This window comes from Ranitomeya imitator, chromosome 6 (assembly GCF_032444005.1).
Source record: "Ranitomeya imitator isolate aRanImi1 chromosome 6, aRanImi1.pri, whole genome shotgun sequence".
Taxonomy (NCBI): domain Eukaryota; kingdom Metazoa; phylum Chordata; class Amphibia; order Anura; family Dendrobatidae; genus Ranitomeya; species Ranitomeya imitator.
The window spans coordinates 12,812,832-12,830,153 of record NC_091287.1 but is presented as its reverse complement, the minus strand read 5'-3'; the positions used below and the strand labels follow the sequence as shown (position 1 = coordinate 12,830,153).

General features: G+C 50.7%; 1 protein-coding gene across 1 annotated transcript in view; it reads left to right on the top strand.

Moving 5' to 3' along the window:
• Positions 1 to 17,322, top strand: part of LOC138641623 (tumor necrosis factor receptor superfamily member 16-like) — a 43,613-nt gene that overhangs the window by 3,081 nt on the left and 23,210 nt on the right. Inside the window, exons 2-3 of the mRNA XM_069729151.1 lie at positions 8,080 to 8,212; positions 8,413 to 8,778. Of these exons, the coding sequence (XP_069585252.1) occupies positions 8,080 to 8,212; positions 8,413 to 8,778 (499 nt within the window). The remainder of the gene's footprint in view (positions 1 to 8,079; positions 8,213 to 8,412; positions 8,779 to 17,322) is intronic.

Sequence of the window (17,322 nt, the reverse complement as noted above, 5' to 3'; positions counted from 1 at the left end):
TCTCCTGGTGCCCGCCGCCTCTCCTCTCCCTGGTGCCCGCCGCCTCTCCTCTCCCCGGTGCCCGTCGCCTCTCCTCTCCCTGGTGCCCACCGCCTCTCCTCTCCCCGGTGCCCGCCACCTCTCCTGGTGCCCGCCGCCTCTCTTCTCTCCTGGTGTCCGCCGCCTCTCCCCGGTGCCCGCCGCTTCTCCCCGGTGCCCGCCGCCTCTCCTCTCCCCGGTGCCCGCCGCCTCTCTTCTCCTCTCCCGGTGCCCGCCGCCTCTCCTCTCCTGGTGCCCGCCGCCTCTTCCCGGTGCCCGCCACCTCTCCTCTCCCCGGTGCCCGCCGCCTGTCCTCTCCCGGTGCCCGCCGCCTCTCCTCTCCCCGGTGCCCACCACCAGGCCACGCTCACTGCTAGGAGCTTTGGGAAACTTTCTGGAGTCCTCGGTGTCCCGGTGGCATCTGACACCGGGAGCCCCAGCGGGTTGAAATGGGTGGAAATCTGAGACTTCGCTCTGTTGTGTCGACAGGTCGCATGTGATACATTGTTACAGTTGGGGCGATACAGGTTTTGTCTTTGCGCGCCGAAGAATGAAGGGTTAATGTCAATACAGGAAAGATATGAGAGAGAAAATGTGCGGAATTAGAATGGAGAAATGCATGAAATCCCGGATTCATCATTTCACCCCACGTTTCATACGTTTTTCACCGGATCCGTCGCCGGACAGATAAAACGTTACTATGTTCCTATGGCGCCATCAGGCACAATCCGGCGCTAATACAACTCTGAGGGAAAAAATGGATCCCTTTTATTTCAAAATCCGGTGGATTGTGCCTGACGGCAAAAACCTGATGTGTGAAAGTGGCCAAAGTGTCACGGTGTAATCTGCAACTTCTACTCCGCAACGGGGCAATAAAAAAGATGGAGTCGCTGCGGCTGTGCTGGGTGCACAGAGCGGCAGGGAAAGAGTTAACCGTGCAATTGATTCAATGTATCTTGTGTGTCAGGACTTGACATACTTACCTTCCGCTGTCTGTCCCCTGCTGTGCTTCTCTGCACTGTGAGCGCCGGAAAGCAGAGCACAGCGGTGACGTCACCGCTCTGCTTTCCGGCCGGCGCTCACAGTCAGTGCAGAGAAGCAGAACGCTGGGGGACAGACAGCGGAAGGTAAGTATGAAGTGTTTTTTTTTTTTTTTTTTGTATAGTGTTCCTGTGCGGGGGCACCCCCGTATAGTGTTCCTGTGCGGGGGCACCCCCGTATAGTGTTCCTGTGCGGGGGCACCCCCGTATAGTGTTCCTGGGTGGGGGCCCCCCCCCCCGTATAGTGTTCCTGGGTGGGGCCCCGCCGTATAGTGTTCCTGTGCGGGGACCCCCCCCCCCCCTGTATAGTGTTCCTGGGTGGGGGCCCCCTCGTATAGTGTTCCTGGGTGGGGGCCTCCCCCCCTCGTATAGTGTTCCTGGGTGGGGGCCCCCTCGTACAGTGTTCCTGGGTGGGGGCCCCCCCGTATAGTGTGGGGGCCCCCCCGTATAGTGTTCCTGGGTGGGGGCCTCCCCCCCGTATAGTGTTCCTGGGTGGGGGCTCTCTACCCGCGGGTTGAGGGATAGGTCCTATATTTTGGGGGTCCCCTCCCGCGTTTCCCCTGACTGTGGATCCGTTCCTGAGGCCTGTGAGCCGGGCGAGGGGGGCGCAGCGTCTGAAGAGGCTCTTTCAGCAGAGAGAAGCGGCTCATTCATCCCCCTGAACGCGACTTCTCGGCCTCAGTAATTAAGTGGTCAGAGCTTAGAAAAAACACATTTCTGCTAGTTCCTGGGAAGATGATTACATGGGGGTACACAGTGCCAGGCTCGGGGGGCCGTGTCCTCTAGGAAAGTCTCCCCCTAGATTGTGCGTCACCCTGGATCTCCGACTGGAACCATGAAATGGCGACTTCACCGGCCCAGAACCAAAGGCAGGACGCACGGTGTAATCCTCAGGGGGCGCAAGTCACGGGCACCGAGCAAAGTGCTGGATCTTCAAGGGCGTCTGATGGATTCTGCCCATCCACTGGCATCAACCTATAGAAGAAACCAACAACTGCGCCACTGTCTGCCACGGTGCCTGAGGCTGCTGTGAGATGGTGGTCCATCCACCTCCCAAATAGAAGGGCCAGTCTGCCCTCCAGGCCTCTACCACGTATACTTATGGGGCAGAGCCAGGGGCTTGGAGGGTCTCCTGGATCTGAGGTTGGCACAGCTGTTTAGAGAGACCGCCACCCCACCTCTCCTCGATGATACCTCTAATACTGGGAGCTGGTGCCCCCTCGTGTTCTGGACACTGGTGGGTGCCACCGCCCCACTCCCACTTGTCCCTCATGGCTGCGGGCGTCCTCTGATATCTCCAGATGCTCAGCGCCATAGTGGGTCCTCACCAAATATGGAGCTGGTTGTGTGTAATCCGATCATTATAAGAGGGAGACACGGGGCCTAATGAGAACAAGACCCCGGGCCCGGAGGATTCACGGCGTCCATTAACCCTTCCTGCGTCGCCGCCCCTATAGACTGATCCATCGTACAGGAGGCCGATCGTCTACGCTCATTCTTATGCACAAATGACCTAGAATCTTATCATTGATGGTTCGGCGATCGTCTAGCCGTGCCTGGTGATCACTGCCGGGGCGATCACTTGGGATCACTATCTGGGGCGCGGGATCCTTATACCTCTTAGTGCACGGCCATTCCTACATGTGGCACACACGGGTCTGGGTTTAGAGGGATTGTCCAGTTTACACCCCCATATCTGTTCTGTCATCAGCTAATTCTGGGGGTCTTTTACCGGAAGACCCTGGAATGGTCCTCATTGTAAATGTAGGAAGGTCTCTTCGTTGCTGGTCGCGGTGTCTGGGGGTTTCGCCTCCGCATTGCGTGATTGTGCCGCAGAGCTCCTCTGTCTGGTCCGTTGTACCCTGCAGGGGGCGACACTGAGCTTGGGGTATGCTCTGCTCCTGATGGCTTTATATAATGGAGGGGAGGTACTTCCTGGGGGTCTATACAAGGCCCACTGCACCCGTCCCAGGGATATCGGCTGTGGCTGGAGTCGTCCTTTAAGTCTCCCTACCTGTGCGGTAGAACAAGGGCACTGCTGTGCGGCGCTCGCTGAAGGATCTGTGACTGTTCAGCTCTGGTCCTAATCAAACTGCATGTAACCAGCAGACTGGCACCGCACCCCCATACCTGCCAGGGGGCATGATACACAGGACTCAGTGTGACGACTCCCTCTCCTCCACACCGGCGGGCAAGCCTAGGTGCGGGGCTCTGCGGGCCTAGGTGCGGGCCTAGGTGCGGGGCTCTGCGGGCAGGTGTGCCTAGATGCGGGCTCTGCGGGCAGGTGTGCCTAGGTGCGGGCTTTGCGGGCAGGTGTGCCTAGGTGCGGGGCTCTGCGGATGGGCGGGCCTAGGTGCGAGGCTCTGCGGGCAGGTGTACCTAGGTGTGGGACTCTGCGGGCCTAGGTGCGGGGCTCTGCGGATGGGCGGGCCTAGGTGCGGGGCTCGGCGGGCGGGGCTCTGTGGGCGAGTGGCCTAGGTGCGGGGCTCTGCAGGTGGACCTAGGTGCGGGGCTCTGAGGGCGAGTGGGCCTAGGTGCGGGGCTCTGTGGGTGGGCTGGTGTGGGGCTCGGTGGGTGCACCTAGGTGCAGACGGGCCTTGGTGGGCAGGCCTAGGTGTGGGGCTCTGCGGGCCTAGGTGCGGGGCTCGGTGGGCGGGGCTCTGCGGGCCTTGGTGTGGGGCTTGACGGGCGGGCCTAGGTGCGGGGCTCTGCGGGCCTTGGTGGGCAGGCCTAGGTGCGGGGCTCTGCGGGCCTTGGTGTGGGGCTTGACGGGCGGGCCTAGGTGCGGGGCTCTGCGGGCCTTGGTGGGCAGGCTTAGGTGCGGGGCTCTGCGGGCCTAGGTGCGGGGCTCTGCGGGCCTAGGTGCGGGGCTCTGCGGGCCTTGGTGGGCAGGCCTAGGTGCGGGGCTCTGCGGGCCTTGGTGGGCAGGCCTAGGTGCGGGGCTCTGCGGGCCTAGGTGCGGGGCTCTGCGGGCCTAGGTGGGCAGGCCTAGGTACGAGGATCTGCGGGCCTAGGTGCGGGGCTCTGCGGGCCTTGGTACGGGCCTTGGTGGGCGGGCCTAGGTGTGGGGCCCTGCAGGCGAGCAGGCCTAGGTGCGGGGCTCGGTGGGTAGGCCTAGGTGCGTGGCTCTGCGGGCCTTGGTGTGGGGCTTGACGGGCGGGCCTAGGTGCGGGGCTCTGCGGGCCTTGGTGGGCGGGCCTAGGTGTGGGGCCCTGCAGGCGAGCAGGCCTAGGTGCGGGGCTCGATGGGTAGGCCTTGGTGCGGGGCTCGATGGGTAGGCCTTGGTGTGGGGCTCGATGGGCGGGGCTCTGTAGGCGAGCGGGCCTAGGTGTGGCGCTCCGCGGGTGGGCCCAGCAGCCGTGACAAGGTGATCTCCTGTTGATGGGAACAACTCTCTTAGGCCTTTCACATTTCCGTCTTTCTTTTTCCGTCATAATGCGTCGTTTTGTGAATAAAAAAAATACCGATCCAGCAAATCTGCAGGATGCGTTTTTTTTCTCAGACTTGTATTAGTGACGGATTGTGACGGATGGCGTTATTACAGGCAGTAAATAATTTGAGACACCGTTGGCATATTCCGGGATCTCCATGCAGCCGGCATTGATGTAGGGGGGTCACTGACTTCTTTCTCCAGATGTTACTGGCTGGGGTATTACATTGCAAGTTCCTCTGCTCCTCGGCCGCCCTCTTCTGCTGCTTCTCCTCCTCGGCTGCCCTCTTCTGCTGCCGCTCCGCTGCCGCCCTCTTCTGCTGCCGCTCCTCGGCCGCCCTCTTCTGCTGCCGCTCCTCGGCCGCCCTCTTCTGCTGCGTCTCCGCGGCGCCCTCCTCGGTCGCCCTCTTCTGCTCCTGCTCCTCGGCCGCCGCCCTCTTCTGCTGCTGCTCCTCGGCCGCCCTCTTCTGCTCCTGCTCCTCGGCCGCCGCCCTCTTCTGCTGCTGCTCCTCGGCCGCCCTCTTCTGCTCCTGCTCCTCGGCCGCCGCCCTCTTCTGCTGCGTCTCCTCGGCCCCCCTCTTCTGCTCCTACTCCTCGGCCGCCGCCCTCTTCTGCTGCGTCTCCTCGGCCGCCCTCTTCTGCTGCTGCTCCTCGGCCGCCCTCTTCTGCTGCGTCTCCGGGGCGCCCTCCTCGGTCGCCCTCTTCTGCTGCGTCTCCTCGGCCGCCCTCTTCTGCTGCTGCTCCTCGGCCCCCCTTTTCTGCTGCGTCTCCTCGGCCGCCCTCTTCTGCTGCTGCTCCTCGGCCGCCCTCTTCTGCTGCGTCTCCGCGGCGCCCTCCTCGGCCGCCCTCTTCTGCTGCGTCTCCTCGGCCGCCCTCTTCTGCTGCTGCTCCTCGGCCCCCCTCTTCTGCTGCGTCTCCGCGGCCCCCCTCTTCTGCTGCGTCTCCGCGGCCCCCCTCTTCTGCTGCGTCTCCGCGGCCGCCCTTTTCTGCTGCGTCTCCTCGGCCGTCCTCTTCTGCTGCTGCTCCTCGGCCGCCCTCTTCTGCTGCGTCTCCGCGGCGCCCTCCTCGGTCGCCCTCTTCTGCTGCGTCTCCGCGGCGCCCTCCTCGGTCGCCCTCTTCTGCTGCGTCTCCTCGGCCGCCCTCTTCTGCTGCTGCTCCTCGGCCGCCCTCTTCTGCTGCGTCTCCTCGGCCGCCCTCTTCTGCTGCTGCTCCTCGGCCCCCCTCTTCTGCTGCTGCTCCTCGGCCCGCCTCTTCTGCTGCGTCTCCGCGGCCGCCCTTTTCTGCTGCGTCTCCTCGGCCGCCCTCTTCTGCTGCTGCTCCTCGGCCGCCCTCTTCTGCTGCGTCTCCGCGGCGCCCTCCTCGGTCGCCCTCTTCTGCTGCGTCTCCGCGGCCGCCCTCTTCTGCTGCGTCTCCTCGGCCGCCCTCTTCTGCTCCTGCTCCTCGGCCGCCGCCCTCTTCTGCTGCTGCTCCTCGGCCGCCCTCTTCTGCTGCGTCTCCGCGGCGCCCTCCTCGGTCGCCCTCTTCTGCTGCGTCTCCTCGGCCGCCCTCTTCTGCTGCTGCTCCTCGGCCGCCCTCTTCTGCTGCGTCTCCGCGGCGCCCTCCTCGGTCGCCCTCTTCTGCTGCGTCTCCTCGGCCGCCCTCTTCTGCTGCTGCTCCTCGGCCCCCCTCTTCTGCTGCTGCTCCTCGGCCCCCCTCTTCTGCTGCGTCTCCGCGGCCGCCCTTTTCTGCTGCGTCTCCTCGGCCGCCCTCTTCTGCTGCTGCTCCTCGGCCGCCCTCTTCTGCTGCGTCTCCGCGGCGCCCTCCTCGGCCGCCCTCTTCTGCTGCGTCTCCGCGGCCGCCCTCTTCTGCTGCGTCTCCTCGGCCGCCCTCTTCTGCTCCTGCTCCTCGGCCGCCGCCCTCTTCTGCTGCTGCTCCTCGGCCGCCCTCTTCTGCTGCGTCTCCGCGGCCGCCCTCTTCTGCTCCTGCTCCTCGGCCGCCGCCCTCTTCTGCTGCTGCTCCTCGGCCGCCCTCTTCTGCTCCTGCTCCTCGGCCGCCGCCCTCTTCTGCTGCTGCTCCTCGGTCGCCCTCTTCTGCTGCGTCTCCGCGGCCGCCCTCTTCTGCTGCGTCTCCTCGGCCGCCCTCTTCTGCTCCTGCTCCTCGGCCGCCGCCCTCTTCTGCTGCGTCTCCTCGGCCGCCCTCTTCTGCTGCGTCTCCTCGGCCGCCCTCTTCTGCTGTGTCTCCTCGGCAGCCCTCTTCTGCTGCGTCTCCTCGGCCGCCCTCTTCTGCTGCTGCTCCTCGGCCGCCCTCTTCTGCTCCTGCTCCTCGGCCCCCCTTTTCTGCTGCGTCTCCTCGGCCGCCCTCTTCTGCTGCTGCTCCTCGGCCGCCCTCTTCTGCTGCGTCTCCGCGGCGCCCTCCTCGGTCGCCCTCTTCTGCTGCGTCTCCTCGGCCGCCCTCTTCTGCTGCTGCTCCTCGGCCCCCCTCTTCTGCTGCGTCTCCGCGGCCCCCCTCTTCTGCTGCGTCTCCGCGGCCGCCCTTTTCTGCTGCGTCTCCTCGGCCGTCCTCTTCTGCTGCTCCTCGGCCGCCCTCTTCTGCTGCGTCTCCGCGGCGCCCTCCTCGGTCGCCCTCTTCTGCTGCGTCTCCGCGGCGCCCTCCTCGGTCGCCCTCTTCTGCTGCGTCTCCTCGGCCGCCCTCTTCTGCTGCTGCTCCTCGGCCGCCCTCTTCTGCTGCGTCTCCTCGGCCGCCCTCTTCTGCTGCTGCTCCTCGGCCCCCCTCTTCTGCTGCTGCTCCTCGGCCCCCCTCTTCTGCTGCGTCTCCGCGGCCGCCCTTTTCTGCTGCGTCTCCTCGGCCGCCCTCTTCTGCTGCTGCTCCTCGGCCGCCCTCTTCTGCTGCGTCTCCGCGGCGCCCTCCTCGGTCGCCCTCTTCTGCTGCGTCTCCGCGGCCGCCCTCTTCTGCTGCGTCTCCTCGGCCGCCCTCTTCTGCTCCTGCTCCTCGGCCGCCGCCCTCTTCTGCTGCTGCTCCTCGGCCGCCCTCTTCTGCTGCGTCTCCGCGGCGCCCTCCTCGGTCGCCCTCTTCTGCTGCGTCTCCTCGGCCGCCCTCTTCTGCTGCTGCTCCTCGGCCGCCCTCTTCTGCTGCGTCTCCGCGGCGCCCTCCTCGGTCGCCCTCTTCTGCTGCGTCTCCTCGGCCGCCCTCTTCTGCTGCTGCTCCTCGGCCGCCCTCTTCTGCTGCGTCTCCGCGGCGCCCTCCTCGGTCGCCCTCTTCTGCTGCGTCTCCTCGGCCGCCCTCTTCTGCTGCTGCTCCTCGGCCCCCCTCTTCTGCTGCTGCTCCTCGGCCCCCCTCTTCTGCTGCGTCTCCGCGGCCGCCCTTTTCTGCTGCGTCTCCTCGGCCGCCCTCTTCTGCTGCTGCTCCTCGGCCGCCCTCTTCTGCTGCGTCTCCGCGGCGCCCTCCTCGGTCGCCCTCTTCTGCTGCGTCTCTGCGGCCGCCCTCTTCTGTTGCGTCTCCTCGGCCGCCCTCTTCTGCTCCTGCTCCTCGGCCGCCGCCCTCTTCTGCTGCTGCTCCTCGGCCGCCCTCTTCTGCACTTTTGCCTCTTTCTAACTCATCTTCTCTGTTTTGCAGGTGGCTGCACAGGACGAGGGTCGGAGCGGTGTGCTCACACTGGGGGGAGCGAGCTGCACCCCGTGCCCCCCGGGTTATGGGGTGTCTGTGCCCTGTCTGACTTCGGATACGGTGTGCGAGCCATGCACAGAGGGTAAGTAACGTCCACAGAGGAGCAGGATTCTGGGAAAGCTGGGTGATGGCTAATATGGTGCCATTACAGCTCCACCTCCCAGGTGTTCTACAAATAGGCCATCTGTATGGATGGAGGTGGACACCCAGCTTTTCACGAGTCCTGACCGGCAGGTGCAGCGTGATCCGTTCTGATCCGAGTCTAACCCACATATCTTGCAGGTTCCACCTTCTCCCACGTGTCCAGTGCCACTGAGCGGTGCCGGCCGTGCTCCAGCTGCCAGGGCGCACTGCAGACACTGAACGCCACCTGCACCGCCGAGCACGATGCCGTCTGCCATTGTCCTGAGGGCCACTACCTGCACTCCGAGGACGGCGTCTGCCTCGCCTGCCACGTGTGCTCAAAGGGCTCCGGTGCCAAGACGCCCTGCACCCGCACGGAGAACACGCAGTGCCACCCCTGCCCCCAGGGCTTCTACTCCGAGGTGAAGAGCAGCCGGTCCCCGTGCCTGCCCTGCCGGAGCCGGTGTCTGGAGACAGAGGTCCAGATCGGAGACTGCACCCCCCACCACGACATCCTGTGTATGAGTAAGTGCCGCCCGCGCCTTCTGCAGCTTTGTACTTTGTCAGCCATTAATAGCCCCGCTTGCTGTCAGCATGAAGCAACAGTCCTGGACTGAGAATGGTCACAGCTGAGGGACTGCAGCAGGTCGCCCCTACGTCCAGTAACTCGTCCAATCTCCGGACGCCCCTGGCACTGCCCGCTTCTGATCCCACCAGGCTGGCGACGCAGGGCAGGTGGCATCAAGGCGTCACAATTGTGTGGGGCAGATACCTCCACGGTCCTTGAAGCCTGCTGTCCTCAGACGTCCGGGCAAGAGACGCCGCCGCTGGCATCTCCCTCAATAGAGCAGCAGGAGACGCAGAAGCCGCCATGACACTATTCAGCGAAGACGGTCCATAAAGGAGATTTACCAGACTCTGCCCTGTGGGGACCGGCTCTCAGTGGGCAACTTACCCCGGCCGCTCCCTCCATTTATTGGGCTCTTAATCCTTTCCTTACAGTCCATTCACTGTATCTCATCCAAGGACAATAACTCCAATCATCAAGAAGGAAAGCGTCCAAGTGTCAACGTAATCCAGACAATTGTAAAGGACATAGAGCAGTATTATAGCAGTTATATTCTTGTACATAGGAGCAGTATTATAGTAGTTATATTCTTGTACATAGGGGGCAGTATTATAGTAGTTATATTCTTGTACATACGGGCAGTATTATAGCAGTTATATTCTTGTACATAGGAGCAGTATTATAGCAGTTATATTCTTGTACATAGGGGCAGTATTATAGTAGTTATATTCTTGTACATAGGGGCAGTATTATAGTAGTTATATTCTTGTACATAGGGGCAGTATTATAGTAGTTATATTCTTGTACATAGGGGCAGTATTATAGTAGTTATATTCTTGTACATAGGGGCAGTATTATAGTAGTTATATTCTTGTACATAGGGGCAGTATTATAGTAGTTATATTCTTGTACATAGGAGCAGTATTATAGTAGTTATATTCTTGTACATAGGGGCAGTATTATAGTAGTTATATTCTTGTACATAGGGGCAGTATTATAGTAGTTATATTCTTGTACATATGAGCAGTATTATAGTAGTTAGATTCTTGTACATAGGGGCAGTATTATAGTAGTTATATTCTTGTACATAGGGGCAGTATTATAGTAGTTATATTCTTGTACATAGGAGCAGTATTATAATAGTTATATTCTTGTACATAGGGGGCAGTATTATAGTAGTTATATTCTTGTACATAGGGGCAGTATTATAGTAGTTATATTCCTGTACATAGGGGCAGTATTATAGCAGTTATATTCTTGTACATAGGGGCAGTATTATAGTAGTTGTATTCTTGTACATAGGGGCAGTATTATAGTAGTTGTATTCTTGTACATAGGGGCAGTATTATAGTAGTTATATTCTTGTACATAGGGGCAGTATTATAGTAGTTATATTCTTGTACATAGGGGCAGTATTAAAGTAGTTATATTCTTGTACATATGAGCAGTATTATAGTAGTTAGATTCTTGTACATAGGGGCAGTATTATAGCAGTTATATTCTTGTACATAGGGGCAGTATTATAGTAGTTGTATTCTTGTACATAGGGGCAGTATTATAGCAGTTATATTCTTGTACATAGGGGCAGTATTATAGAAGTTATGTTCTTGTACATAAGGGCATTACTATAGCAGTTATATTCTTGTACATAGTAGCAGTATTATAGTAGTTATATTCCTGTACATAGGGGCAGTATTATAATAGTTATATTCTTGTACATAGGGGCAGTATTATAGCAGTTATATTCTTGTACATAGGAGCAGTATTATAGTAGTTATATTCTTGTACATAGGGGCAGTATTATAGAAGTTATGTTCTTGTACATAGGAGCAGTATTATAGTAGTTATATTCTTGTACATAGGGGGCAGTATTATAGTAGTTATATTCTTGTACATACGGGCAGTATTATAGCAGTTATATTCTTGTACATAGGGGCAGTATTATAGTAGTTATATTCTTGTACATAGGGGGCAGTATTATAGTAGTTATATTCTTGTACATAGGGGCAGTATTATAGTAGTTATATTCCTGTACATAGGGGCAGTATTATAGCAGTTATATTCTTGTACATAGGGGCAGTATTATAGTAGTTGTATTCTTGTACATAGGGGCAGTATTATAGCAGTTATATTCTTGTACATAGGGGCAGTATTATAGAAGTTATGTTCTTGTACATAAGGGCATTACTATAGCAGTTATATTCTTGTACATAGTAGCAGTATTATAGTAGTTATATTCCTGTACATAGGGGCAGTATTATAATAGTTATATTCTTGTACATAGGGGCAGTATTATAGCAGTTATATTCTTGTACATAGTAGCAGTATTATAGTAGTTATATTCCTGTACATAGGGGCAGTATTATAATAGTTATATTCTTGTACATAGGGGCAGTATTATAGCAGTTATATTCTTGTACATAGGGGCAGTATTATAGTAGTTATATTCCTGTACATAGGAGCAGTATTATAGTAGTTATATTCTTGTACATAGGAGCAGTATTATAGTAGTTATATTCCTGTACATAGGGGCAGTATTATAATAGTTATATTCTTGTACATAGGGGCAGTATTATAGTAGTTATATTCTTGTACATAGGCGGCAGTATTATAGTAGTTATATTCTTGTACATAGGGGCAGTATTATAGTAGTTATATTCTTGTACATAGGGGCAGTATTATAGTAGTTATATTTTTGTACATAGGGGCAGTATTATAGTAGTTATATTCTTGTACATAGGAGCAGTATTATAGTAGTTATATTCTTGTACATAGGAGCAGTATTATAGTAGTTATATTCTTGTATATAGGAGCAGTATTATAGTAGTTATATTCTTGTATATAGGAGCAGTATTATAGTAGTTGTACATAGGAGCAGTATTATAGTAGTTATATACTTGTACATAGGAGCAGTATTATAGTAGTGATATTCTTGTACATAGGAGCAGTATTATAGTAGTGATATTCTTGTACATAAGAGCAGTATTATAGTAGTTATATTGTTGTACATAGGGAGCAGTATTATAGTAGTTATATTCTTGTACATAGGGGCAGTATTATAGTAGTTATATTCTTGTACATAGGGAGCAGTATTATAGTAGTTATATTCTTGTAGATAGGGTCAGTATTATAGTAGTTATATTTTTGTACATAGGGGCAGTATATAATAGTAGTTATATTCTTGTACATAGGAGCAGTATTATAGTAGTTATATTCTTGTACATAGGAGCAGTATTATAGTAGTTCTATTCTTGTACATAGGTGCAGTATTATAGTAGTTATATTCTTGTATATAGGAGCTGTATTATAGTAGTTATATTCTTGTAGATAGGGTCAGTATTATAGTAGTTATATTTTTGTACATAGGGGCAGTATTATAGTAGTTATATTCTTGTACATAGGGGGCAGTATTATAGTAGTTATATTCTTGTATATAGGAGCAGTATTATAGTAGTTATATTCTTGTATATAGGAGCAGTATTATAGTAGTTATATTCTTGTACATAGGGGCAGTATTATAGTAGTTATATTCTTGTACATAGGGGCAGTATTATAGTAGTTATATTCTTGTACATAGGGGCAGTATTATAGTAGTTCTATTCTTGTACATAGGAGCAGTATTATAGTAGTTATATTCTTGTACATAGGGGCAGTATTATAGTAGTTCTATTCTTGTATATAGGAGCAGTATTATAGTAGTTATATTTTTGTACATAGGGGCAGTATTATAGTAGTTATATTCTTGTACATAGGGGCAGTATTATAGTAGTTATATTCTTGTACATAGGGGCAGTATTATAGTAGTTCTATTCTTGTACATAGGGGCAGTATTATAGTAGTTATATTCTTGTACATAGGAAGCAGTATTATAGTTGTTATATTCTTGTACATAGGACCAGTATTATAGTAGTTACTGTATATTCTTGTACATAGGGGCAGTATTATAGTAGTTATATTCTTGTACATAGGGGCAGTATTATAGTAGTTCTATTCTTGTACATAGGAGCAGTATTATAGTAGTTATATTCTTGTACATAGGGAGCAGTATTATAGTAGTTATATTCTTGTACATAGGACCAGTATTATAGTAGTTACTGTATATTCTTGTACATATGGGCAGTATTATAGTAGTTATAGTCTTGTACATAGGGGCAGTATTATAGTAGTTATATTCTTGTACATAGGAGCAGTATTATAGTAGTTATATTTTTGTACATAGGGGCAGTATTATAGTAGTTATATTCTTGTATATAGGAGCAGTATTATAGTAGTTATATTCTTGTATATAGGAGCTGTATTACAGTAGTTATATTCTTGTAGATGGGGTCAGTATTATAGTAGTTATATTTTTGTACATAGGGGCAGTATTATAGTAGTTATATTTTTGTACATAGGGGCAGTATTATAGTAGTTATATTTTTGTACATAGGGGCAGTATTATAGTAGTTATATTCTTGTACATAGGAGCAGTATTATAGTAGTTATATTCTTGTACATAGGAGCAGTATTATAGTAGTTATATTCTTGTACATAGGGGCAGTATTATAGTAGTTATATTCTTGTACATAGGGGGCAGTATTATAGTAGTTATATTCTTGTACATAGGGTCAGTATTATAGTAGTTATATTCTTGTACATAGGGTCAGTATTATAGTAGTTATATTCTTGTACATAGGGGCAGTATTATAGCAGTTATATTCTTGTACATAGGAGCAGTATTATAACAGTTATATTCTTGTACATAGGGGCAGTATTATAACAGTTATATTCTTGTACATAGGGGCAGTATTATAGTAGTTATATTCTTGTACATAGGGGGCAGTATTATAGTAGTTATATTCTTGTACATAGGGTCAGTATTATAGTAGTTATATTCTTGTACATAGGGGCAGTATTATAGTAGTTATATTCTTGTACATAGGAGCAGTATTATAGCAGTTATATTCTTGTACATAGGAGCAGTATTATAGCAGTTATATTCTTGTACATGGGCAGTATTATAGCAGTTATATTCTTGTACATAGGAGCAGTATTATAGCAGTTATATTCTTGTACATAGGAGCAGTATTATAGTAGTTATATTCTTGTACATAGGGGCAGTATTATAGCAGTTATATTCTTGTACATAGGGGCAGTATTATAGCAGTTATATTCTTGTACATAGGAGCAGTATTATAGTAGTTATATTCTTGTACATAGGAGCAGTATTATAGTAGTTATATTCTTGTACATAGGGGCAGTATTATAGCAGTTATATTCTTGTACATAGGAGCAGTATTATAGCAGTTATATTCTTGTACATAGGGAGCAGTATTATAGTAGTTATATTCTTGTACATAGGGTCAGTATTATAGTAGTTATATTCTTGTACATAGGGAGCAGTATTATAGTAGTTATATTCTTGTACATAGGGGCAGTATTATAGTAGTTATATTCTTGTACATAGAAGCAGTATTATAGTAGTTATATTCTTGTACATAGGGGCAGTATTATAGCAGTTATATTCTTGTACATAGGAGCAGTATTATAGTAGTTATATTCTTGTACATAGGAGCAGTATTATAGTAGTTATATTCTTGTGCATAGAGGCAGTATTATAGTAGTTATATTCTTGTACATAGGAGCAGTATTATAGTAGTTATATTCTTATACATAGGGGCAGTATTATAGTAGTTATATTCTTGTATATAGGGGCAGTATTATAGTAGTTATATTCTTGTACACAGGAGTATTATAGTAGTTATATTCTTGTACATAGGAGCAGTATTATAGTAGTTATATTCTTATACATAGGGGCAGTATTATAGTAGTTATATTCTTGTACACAGCAGTATTATAGTAGTTATATTCTTGTACATACTGGCAGTATTATAGTAGTTATATTCTTGTACATAGGAGCAGTATTATAGTAGTTATATTCTTGTACATAGGGGCAGTATTATAGTAGTTATATTCTTGTACATAGGAGCAGTATTATAGTAGTTATATTCTTGTACATGGGGAAGTATTATAGTAGTTATATTCTTGTACATAGGGGCAGTATTATAGTAGTTATATTCTTGTGCATAGAGGCAGTATTATAGTAGTTATATTCTTGTACATAGGGGCAGTATTATAGTAGTTATATTCTTGTACATAGGGGCAGTATTATAGTAGTTATATTCTTGTACATAGGGGCAGTATTATAGTAGTTATATTCTTATACATAGGGGCAGTATTATAGTAGTTATATTCTTATACATAGGGGCAGTATTATAGTAGACTGGTCTGCAGGGTTTCTGTTGCTGTACAGATTAGTGTTAGGATCTTGGCTTCTGGGATTGTGTCTGTTCTTCTATCTTCCTCCTCATCTCCTGTTTGTGCTGACACTCTCCTTCTCCTCCACTATCAGCTTCTTGTTACCTTTTGGAGGTTGTATTTGTTTTTTTGGGATGTGAATATTTTCTGTGACCCTGTCCTCTGACCCTCATCACACAGACACTTCAAAGGCAGCATGTGCTGTGCAGGCAGGGGGTGGTATAGTGGGGGGCACAGCTGGAGAGGAGCAGCACTGTGATCTCCTGCCACCTCTGGGGTCATCCAGTGGTGAGGCTGTGGGGGGCTGTCGGGCTGCACAGTCTCCCCTGTTCACCTCATTATTATATTTTATTACTTAGACCATAAACACAAAACAACACATCTGCAACAATGTAACCAATGGCGTCTTACAGTAGAAATGTTTCCTGCGTTCAGTGCTAGTGATGAGCTCCGAAAAGTAAATCTGCACTTGTGTTACTGCCTGTGTTATGTTCCAGAGATGCACATACAGCAGGCTTCAGAGCTGAAATCTCCCAAGAATCCTTGCTTCTTCTAGCCCACACAGAGCTTAGATGGTTGGCTGGTAACAACATAATTGGTGAGTTCAGCCGACATTCATCTAATGCTGAAGGCGACACGGACGGCAAACCCCACATCATAGGAGATCTACTGAGAAGAGGAAGGGGTTAATCCATAAATGAGACAATATACATAGTAACATAGTAACATAGTTAGTAAGGCCGAAAAAAGACATTTGTCCATCCAGTTCAGCCTATATTCCATCATAATAAATCCCCAGATCTACGTCCTTCTACAGAACCTAATAATTGTATGATACAATATTGTTCTGCTCCAGGAAGACATCCAGGCCTCTCTTGAACCCCTCGACTGAGTTCGCCATCACCACCTCCTCAGGCAAGCAATTCCAGATTCTCACTGCCCTAACAGTAAAGAATCCTCTTCTATGTTGGTGGAAAAACCTTCTCTCCTCCAGACGCAAAGAATGCCCCCTTGTGCCCGTCACCTTCCTTGGTATAAACAGATCCTCAGCGAGATATTTGTATTGTCCCCTTATATACTTATACATGGTTATTAGATCGCCCCTCAGTCGTCTTTTTTCTAGACTAAATAATCCTAATTTCGCTAATCTATCTGGGTATTGTAGTTCTCCCATCCCCTTTATTAATTTTGTTGCCCTCCTTTGTACTCTCTCTAGTTCCATTATATCCTTCCTGAGCACCGGTGCCCAAAACTGGACACAGTACTCCATGTGCGGTCTAACTAGGGATTTGTACAGAGGCAGTATAATGCTCTCATCATGTGTATCCAGACCTCTTTTAATGCACCCCATGATCCTGTTTGCCTTGGCAGCTGCTGCCTGGCACTGGCTGCTCCAGGTAAGTTTATCATTAACTAGGATCCCCAAGTCCTTCTCCCTGTCAGATTTACCCAGTGGTTTCCCGTTCAGTGTGTAATGGTGATATTGATTCCCTCTTCCCATGTGTATAACCTTACATTTATCATTATTAAACCTCATCTGCCACCTTTCAGCCCAAGTTTCCAACTTATCCAGATCCATCTGTAGCAGAATACTATCTTCTCTTGTATTAACTGCTTTACATAGTTTTGTATCATCTGCAATGTCCAATAATAAGCAGCAGAATAGTGAGTGCAGCTCTGGAGTATAATACAGGAGGTAACTCAGGATCAGTAATGTAATGTATGTACACAGTGACTGCACCAGCAGAATAGTGAGTGCAGCTCTGGAGTATAATACAGGAGGTAACTCAGGATCAGTAATGTATGTACACAGTGACTGCACCAGCAGAATAGTGAGTGCAGCTCTGGGGTATAATACAGGAGGTAACTCAGGATCAGTAATGTAATGTATGTACACAGTGACTGCACCAGCAGAATAGTGAGCGCAGCTCTGGGGTATAATACAGGATGTAACTCAGGATCAGTAATGTAATGTATGTACACAGTGACTGCACCAGCAGAATAGTGAGTGCTGCTCTGGAGTATAATACAGGATGTAACTCAGGATCAGTAATGTAATGTATGTACACAGTGACTGCACCAGCAGAATAGTGAGTGCAGCTCTGGGGTATAATACAGGATGTAACTCAGGATCAGTAATGTAATGTATGTACACAGTGACTGCACCAGCAGAATAGTGAGCGCAGCTCTGGAGTATAATACAG